Genomic DNA, 9,264 nt, shown 5'->3' on the forward strand with positions numbered 1-9,264 from the left:
AGGCCAACGTCGAACATCACGGTCTTAGAGACTGTGCTCAGCATTGCGGCGTGCTTAGGACAGGGTCGTCTGGCGGCGTCTTGTTGGGACCGCGACGTTCCAGCCAGGGGCATGCGACTGACGATGACGGTTCTTACCTCGTTTGTATCAGCACTATCCAGGCTCTCAAACATTGTACAAGGATCGCTCGTATAGCCTTAGCAGAATGCTGGGACAAGTGCTGTTGGCGAGCACCTATGAAGGCCGACACGGCACACGTGGGGGTGGGTGGCCAGCATCGCGTCCGGCTGCCTTTATCTCCCCGGTGGCGATGTTTACACACCGCACCAGGTACTCTTTTAAGGCTGATTTGACCTAGGCGAGGCCCAGGACCGGTTCAGAATCGAACCTGGATGGCTGGGTTCATAGCGCAGCACGCTAACCGCTACACTACCACTACCCAAAAGACACCAGACATCTTCATCTAGTGTCTTATCTGGTGTCTCCTGGTATGGGCTCTCACCAGGCCACAAGTGAATGTCGTCCCGCGACACGACGTGTCGTGACCGGGCCTTGACATCGGCCTCAGACACAATCGACTGCCAGGCTCGGCCTACATCTCACCGCGATGGGCTCCAGCAGATGGACCAGACGGGGTGGCCCCCTGGCCTTTCAATCTTCACCTTCTCTTCGCCGTTCTTGTTGCGGATGCTCACGACGCCGTTGAACATCCCCAGAGCCAGGTACTGCCCGTCATTGGTCCAGCTGGACAGACGTGGAAAGTAGGAAGCAGGAAGCAGGAAGCAGAGAATCGCGGCAGTCTTGGCATGACGGCGGTCATTCAAAACGTGGGGTTATATTGCATTAAATGCAACAACATACTCAAGACAGGATACAGAAATAGTGGGCACATGTATACATGTAAGTATGTATACTTTTTATTGCAGGTGATGAGCACAGCCCCTAAAAAAACAAAACGCCAAGCGGCCAGCAACAAATGACAATATTCAAGGTGTAATAGATAACAATGTTATGCATGTTTCAGTCAACTGCCCTCCTCCCTGCACGTGGAGCCTACTTCTGATTTAATTTTATGTCTTTTCAACCAGTTTGATCCCAAATGTATCCTGCCATGAGACGAAATGTCACTTTGAATCCCAGTGCAACCCTTTGAGACAATGACCCATGTTACAGAACTACTCCTGAAGATTCCCTCAAGTGACCTCTGCTCCACTTTCCCACCTGCTCTTCCACTGACAGGAAAGTTCGCCGCGTGATAAACCAACATTTTAATTCTCAAGAGCTGGAATTTTTCCAAATTGCAATTTAATGTGATGTGCATTTCGTGCAGTAATTGATGGCCGTTAAATTCTTGACACCTCAGTACCTGGTTTAATCACAGGTGGCTGACACCTGGATATGAACCAAGGGTCTCAGTGTTGGTGGCTCAGTGTTGTGACCTCTAATCCGCCTAACCACCTGCACGCATATTTTTCCGAATCACGTGTTAAAACACGCGTGTGTTTTCCCGCAGCAGGCGTTACCTGCAGCACGTTATGCGGCTAGAAGCCTTGTGCTTCTGCACTGACTTCTGCTCTGGAGACCACAGCCCTGACAAACATAGAACAGAAAGTCAGCATTATATAAACAGACGGGTAACAATTCACGTGCAAAAAAAGCACAGCCTCTATGCATTATGTAAAAAACATCAGCACCCCATAATAAATGCCTTGTGGTCAGTCCTCTTGACTTAGGCCACTGTCAATATAAATTTGAGCAAATGTGATTGACAGGCAGGATACAGATGTAGAAATTGTCGACCGATTTCATTCTCATGGTTTTTCAGGCCTGCACTATTAGTCTGTTATGGCGGCTTTGTCACATCATTTGCAAATTTGATCAAAACTATTTACGGTATTCTCGTATATTTTCTTATCTTCCATATATGTACAGACACTCATTATGCATTGCTGTGGTGCATTATGGGTACCTCTGTCTCTGCATAAAAAGTTTTAATCCACCAGCCTATTGCTTTCCAGACAAATATTATCCCGCGGCATATGTTTAAGCAAGCAAACTCTCAAACGAATTCGACCTGGGTCTGATAAGCAGTCAAGCTTGTCAAATGCTGTTGAATGGTGCTAAGTATGTTATACAGAGTGCTCTTACCAATAATGGGGGGTAGGGGTGGTGGAAAGGATTAAATTAACTCTAATGCACTCACCAAAATCGCTAGAGGAACATGAAGCCAACTGGTGGCTCACAGGGTTATAGGCCACACTCTGGATGACGTCATTGTGCCTGCAGAGACATGAGGTTGGGTAATGGGTCAACGGTCTATGTATTCATTCTGTCCTGCAAATCATACTCATTTTCACACTCATCCAATCATCCACTCTGCCGAGTATTCTCTCATCCAGTCACCCATCTAATCATCCAATCACTCATTTACCCATTCACTCAATCATCACTCATCCGTTCATTTACTCTCCCACTCCATTCATCGGCTGGAAAAAGGTAACGCATCTCAAGGGTATCTCCCCTCATCAAATAAAGGGCATCAATCTCCCAATGTAGTAATTATTTCCTTATCAATGTATGTGGCCAGGTAGTGCAGAAAAAAACTGATATTTTATCGAGCACTGAAAATTACATTTATTTGAAACACAGATGTGGTTGCATTCAAGGATCCATAAATCCAATTCACACTGCATTGTTTATCTGCCCAGAGATATTTTGTCTGGTACCTGACTCCGTTTGCATCCCAGGTCTCCCGTGACACGAACTAGTCTCAGTGAGCATGTATGACCTTGTTTATTTAACAAAACGAAAGTGACTCAAATGATCCCTGAGGGCGGTACTCATCTCCAATTTTTAGCCCTGAGGCAAGGGTGGAAATTTCACATTTCTATGGCAGGGCTGAGTTTATCCATAGGACCTCCCCACAGAGTGGTGCTCAATTTATTGACCCCCAGATGGATGATGGGCAGAGTTAATGCCCAAACAGGATTTTAACTCATGACCTTCCGACTGTTAGCCAACCACTCTACCCCTGAACCACCTGGTATACTGTATATGCGAGTTGATGTATAATTGCGGCAAACCCACAAGTGTAACTAGATTTATGTACAGAGACCGTTTGTCCTGCGATGCACTTCGATGACACTCCACGTCCTCTCTTGCCAAACAGACTTTCATCTCAATAGCATCCCACCTGGTTTTTAAGCGTGTGCGTGCATGCATCACTGCTTCTGTATACGAGTGCATATACATTTGTAAGCCTACAAATGTAATTGGTCTCAAGTCGCTCTAACGCGTTGTTATTTTTCCCGTGTCGGCAAAGTGTGCTGTTGCCAAGCGGCTCAAGGGATGCTGCGTGTGCCCCCAGATGTTACAAGATAAGCGCATCACACGAAACCCCACGGTAAGCCCGTGTAAGCCAAGAAGCTTTAACCGGGCGTTTGAGTGAAAACCCTCAGTGCGAGGATCACTTTGCCTGCAGTTCACCCAGCGGACACATTGACTGATTCACTTGAGTTACATGCTCATAGGAACTCGGCAACCTCATCACTCTTCTATCGCTACCACCATGGTTGCCTTTCCTGTGAACTTCACTCACCGTCTATGTTGAGGACTCGGTCTACCAACATGACCGTTTGATCTCATCCGTACTGTGTTCAACAAAACTCTCCTCTTTCTGCTCCTTCCCTCACACCACTCCACTGTGGAATTCCCCCCCATCGTATCTCTTTCCAAGTCCTTGTAATGACCTTGCTCAAGGCAAGACACGTACAAATTCGTATCAATTACCACTTTCATTTGTGCCGTTTGTTTCTGGCCGCTTTGTGTTTTGGGCCTTTGGGTCTGTGCTTAGCAACTGTGCTCTATAAGAAACCTCTTGCAATCACCCACCCATCTATCAATTTTAGCACTGGGTGACAGTTTCAATTCCTGCTACTCCCTTCATAAGCATATGTGTGCATTTCACTGAATCGGAGAGCTGTAACCATTACCCACTTAATACTGGCTCCTGCACACTCAATAAAAAAACAGTCCCTTTGTCAATCCACTGCTGGATGAAGTCCTCCAACACCAACCCATAATATGCCCTTACGTGTATTTGAGGATCCCTTCAAGCTTGGACGTCCAAATGATGACGCTTTTGTCTGCTGAGCCAGAGGCAAAGCGTTTCCCTGTGCGAGAAACACAGGCGTCAATCTCCGCAGAGCAATCCTCACGATGTCGCCATCATACAAATTATATCAAAATCACATGTCATGATCATATCGTAATTATCACAGTTATATCACGAGTCAAACACATAAACATTACAGTTATGCCGTCGTCATGATCATGTCATCATCACAATCACGTAATCATTATCAGAGCCAAATCATCACAATGCCATCAGGATTTAATCATATGAATCTTCCTCATCACTACAATCACATAATTATTGTCATCAGCTCACCATCCTTTGCATATGCCACGCAATATACTGTGTCTTTGTGTCCTTTCAGTGGCTGTATCAGCGTCCCATCCGACGTGTCATAAACCTAGCACATGCATGCACCAAAACAAAAACATTTAGCGGCTTCTGCTGGAAAGCATTCGGAGAAGAAAAAAATTAAAGCCGGGTCTGCAACCTGCTTTGTCAACATCGGAGTGAGTGACTGTGCAACAAAGGAATTAAATTGGCATAATCAGGATCATAACAACCAATCGTAGTTTGCAAATGTGCAAGTTGTGTAAAAATACGTCGCTAGTAATTCCTGAGCAGCCGTGTCTATCTCTAAGCAACATGCCAATGTGTCTGAAGGTTAAAGTTTTTTAAATGTGGCACGGATCGGAAATGTGTACACTGCAAATAAGTATGGAAAATAAGTACAGTAAAACCTCGTTATTTCGGTATTTGATCATTCGTAATTGGGGATAATTGGGCACGGCTGCACTTTCGGCATATATACAGTATTAGTAATTAGCCATGAGCCGAATTGCCGTACCGAATGGTCCAATTTTGGCATACAAGTGAAAGTGACGCCGCTCCACGACCAAAACAACTACTCAGTCTAGTGGTGGCGCACGCGGTGAGCGTTAGTGTACTGCTGGTTACTGATGGTAAGTTACTCTTTTTGGAAAATAATTTGGATTTTTTTTAATTGGGGCAGGAGGCACTGAGAAGTGCCATTGTACATCATTCGGAATATTGCATAATTTGGCAAGGCCAGAGCCCCTTATGAGTAGAATTAACAAGGGTTTACTGTATTGAAAGTTGTATGCTTGGAATTAGACTGTCAGAAGGCGGAACACATGGATCAGAGAACAAATGTAAGCTAGAGACACCACATTTGCCGTGAAGAAAAGTGGGCTTGGGCAGGACACGTCTCCAGAAAGGGGTGATGGCCGATGGGCAGAAATAACGACTGGGTGGCAGCCACAGAAGGGAATGCGCCCAAGGCAGAGGTCGCAAACGGGTTTTGATTCCTTACCCGTACCCGGCCGCACCAGGGTCGCAAACGGGTACCCGTACCCAACCCGATACCCGGCTACCCGTACCCGGCCGGGTATCGGGTAGGGTACGGGTACCTGATTGCGACCTCTGGGATGAAGCCATGTTGCAGACGCGGGTGGGTTGATTCTAGGAACTTGAATTGTGAGAAGAGACAAGACGTTGGGAAATGAGTGACAAACGGTTACTCACCAGTGACTCACGGCCTACCCGTACCCGTACCCGGCCGCACCAGGGTCGCAAATGGCTACCCGTACCCATACCCGGCCGGGTACGGGTAGCCGGGTATCGGGTAGGGTACGGGTATCGGGTACCCTGTTGCGACCTCTGGCCCAAGGTGATGTCGAATGTGGGGATGCCTCATACTCAGGTGCTCAGTGCATTGTTGCATCATGGGAACGTGAGGGATGGTGACGGCTTGAGGAGGCCTTCATCCAGCAGTGGACTGATCATGGCTGATGATCACCGTTTTGCAATTGTATTGAGACTGGACTGTACTTCACAGACTGTGGACACTAAACTCACCAGGACCTTGGTGCCTGCTGCCACGATCAGCTGTGTCCCGTCTGGTTTGAACGCCAAGTCATTTATGCTGAGGAAACAGGTGGTTAGTTAAAGGGAAGCAAAAGTCAATGAAAATACAGTCTGTTCTCCTATAAAGCAGTTGTTGCGTTCCTGAAGAACACCGCGTTATGAAAAATAATATGGGGTAAAGCACAGTCCGCGATAACACGTGAGATGTGTACACAGGCTGAACAAAGACCCGAGGCACGTGGGAAGCATCGAGAAGCATCCAGCAGCATCCCAATGCCTAGAGTTATATGATGCTACACCGAGGCAGCCGCACAACCGCTTATTCCTACTCACGTGACATAATTCTGATCGCTCGATCGCGTTATATCTAATTCGCATCCGCTTTCAAAAATGTGTTCCCTAATACATTAATTGCATCATATCCAATTCGCGTTATGAAAACGCGCATTATATGAGAATTGACTGTACATCTGATGGTGCTTATCTTATAGCTACATACCAAAGATGTTTTTTTTCCTGCGCTCTGACATGAGGATGAAGTTTGACCGATGAGAAAAAAAACCGTTATGGTTTCGCAGCAGCATTTCGCCTTATTAAATCCTTTATATTAAGTTCACTTGCTTCCTTGCGCGCTTACGACTGTGCAAATCTTTCGGTCGTTTTTTAACCCACTTCCTGTGATCCAATCGAGCTGACATTTTGCACACAGACTCGTTGTGCGTGACAATTTATTTTCGTGAAATTTTTTTTCCATAACTTTACACTTTTTAGGAATTTGTTTTTATATTTAATTACCAATTGCTTAATGGTCGCAGGCAATCATCTGACCCATAGGTGGCAGCCATCTCAAGCCAGAGGACGAGAGGACTCTAGCCGCCACGCATATAAAGGATTTATAGTGAAAAACTTTGTTTTTACGGGTTATACTTGTTTTTAACTTGATGGTGCAATTGGTGTAATGTCATTCGACGAAAAACATGATCGAATGTCTTCGAGGGCGGTGCTAACCCTCTGTGTGAGAGAACATCTTTTGCGGAAGCAGATATCACAGAGCCACCTCCTTCAAGTGACCGAGTCCAAAATTAACCCGTAAAAACAAAGTTTTTCACTCTAAATCCTTTATATGCGTGGCGGCTAGAGTCCTCTCGTCCTCTGGCTTGAGATGGCTGCCACCTATGGGTCAGATGATTGCATGGCACCATTAAGCAATTGGTAATTAAATATCATATTTTTGTCCTAAAAAGTGTAAAATTTTGGAATTTTTTTTTCACGAACATTATTTGTCACGCACAACGAGTCTGTGTGGAAAATGTCAGCTCGATTGGATCACGGGAAGTGGGTTAAAAAACAACGGAAAGATTTGCACGGTCGAAAGCGCGCAAGCGCGCAAGTGAACTTAATATAAAGGATTTAAAAAAGTAGGGGGCAGCAGTTTCCCACTTTTCCGGCTCTGCCACAGAGAGTCTTATCTTGACTTGAAGCTTTCGTGACTGCAGGAATCCATACTCTTTGGTTCTTTCGGTAAAGTCACGTAGGTAGAAATAAAATAAATCACTTTTCGGGTGCAACACAAGCCTTTGGCTTTCCCACCTGATGACGGACGCTTGTGTTGCGCCCGAAACGTGGGGGGTGGGCTGGGTGGGGCTGGGTGGGGAGGGGCTGGGTGGGGAGGGGCTGGTCACCCCGTGGTGCCCTTATAAAACTCAACGTTTAACCTACTCACGCCGGCTTGTGCCCGCCCTCACAGTCGGGCATATTTGCGGAATACACCACGCCGCCGTTGACCCTGGCCATTGACCGAGCAACCCAACGTTCCTACCAGCTCCCTCCGCATGAATGTGTTTTTATGTATGTACGAATGTTTAACTTCTTTCGCACCGTACGTAGCCCACCGTTCTAATGGGTGGTGTGGGGGAGGACAACAACGCAACTTAACACAAAAGCAGCTATAAATAAATGATAAATGGCAGCACAGTCACCACCACCGTATTTTAAATCAAACGTGGGGTCCGTCTTCTAATCGATTGTGCGCGTGTGAGATCGAATGTGTAACAACTTTATTAACGCTTGGCACGACTTTGTTTGAAGTCTTGCGTTCCAACGATGCGTTTTATACTCTTTGGTTCTTTCGGTAAAGTCACGTAGGTATAATTTTATTTGAGGTAAAATTATATTTTCTACCTACGTGACTTTACCGAAAGAATCAAAGAGTATGGATCCCTGAAAATCACGAAAGCTTTGAATCAAGATCGACGCGTTTTACACTCCGAATAACACGGTTATTAAAAAAAACACGAAGGCTCCGTTGAGACGAAAGGGTTGTTAGTGGGAATGCAAACAAACGTCGAGCAAAGTAATCGTCGACTATCTTGCCAAATTAATTACATTCTAAATATTAAAATACGAACGCGTTTAGTGTCGTGGTTACCATGGCAACCCGCACCGCGCTGTTAACTCAACACCCGGCGCGTCGCTTTAACGCTCTAAAAGCAACGATAACATTACAACGATACATTACGATACATTAACAACGATGCTTTACAACGATGTATAACATAACCCTGGCAATATTACACTCGAAGTTTAAATTAATCGTCAACATCTCTCTCCCTCACCATTGCTCCGCTTTATCCTTGTCGTACGCTTTGTCGTTCCACGACGGGACGGCCCTCATGGTGACTTTTAATCTCTCCCGTTACCTTAGTTAATTGGCCCTTTTAACCGAGAAGCTAAAGTTTAATTTGTTAAACGTCTTCGTTGTTTGTCTGTTACAAAACTCTGCACCGACGTGCAATGTGACACTAAGCGCAATTCTAATTCCGTACAACGTACAGGGTGCCGTGTCCAGCCTCCGCGCCACCGATTGGTCGAGAACCGACCCCTTCCCCCCGCCCCCTTCTTTCCCTGCAGCCAATCGGCAAGCGGCATCTTTGGCGCGTTCTTTATCCGCGCTACCAATTCGGATCGCGGCCGCCAGCGCGCATGCGCAGTTGCGGGCGAGGCGGGGCTTTCTCATTCTTAGGTTTCAAGCAGGGAACGCTCAACGCGGTGCGGTGGCCTAAGGAGGCAGAATCGGCGACGTTTCGGGCAATGACCCTTTCTTCGTAGCGCAATTTAGGGACTCGTCGCCACAGTTATAGTCACCGATGCTCACCGCTGCGATAATCTGACCTCTGGAAAACATTTAAGGTGGTGTCCCCACTCCGCGCTTATGAGGCCCATTGGTTTGGCTGTGATGCCAA

The 9,264-nt window shown here is 46.4% G+C and overlaps 1 protein-coding gene across 1 annotated transcript in view; it reads right to left on the minus strand.

The window, feature by feature from the left end:
• IFT122 (intraflagellar transport 122) overlaps positions 1–8,871 on the minus strand; it is a 31,836-nt gene extending 22,965 nt beyond the window's left edge. Inside the window, exons 1-7 of the mRNA XM_078876617.1 lie at positions 8,638–8,871; positions 6,014–6,080; positions 4,451–4,535; positions 4,094–4,172; positions 2,204–2,280; positions 1,524–1,590; positions 604–744 (exon numbers count right to left, since the gene is read on the minus strand). Coding sequence (XP_078732743.1) covers positions 604–744; positions 1,524–1,590; positions 2,204–2,280; positions 4,094–4,172; positions 4,451–4,535; positions 6,014–6,080; positions 8,638–8,696 — 575 coding nt within the window. The 5' untranslated portion in view covers positions 8,697–8,871. The remainder of the gene's footprint in view (positions 1–603; positions 745–1,523; positions 1,591–2,203; positions 2,281–4,093; positions 4,173–4,450; positions 4,536–6,013; positions 6,081–8,637) is intronic.
• Between the last annotated feature and the right edge of the window lie 393 nt (positions 8,872–9,264).

The sequence above is a fragment of the Lampetra fluviatilis genome, chromosome 44 (genome assembly GCF_964198595.1).
Source record: "Lampetra fluviatilis chromosome 44, kcLamFluv1.1, whole genome shotgun sequence".
Taxonomy (NCBI): Eukaryota; Metazoa; Chordata; class Hyperoartia; order Petromyzontiformes; family Petromyzontidae; genus Lampetra; species Lampetra fluviatilis.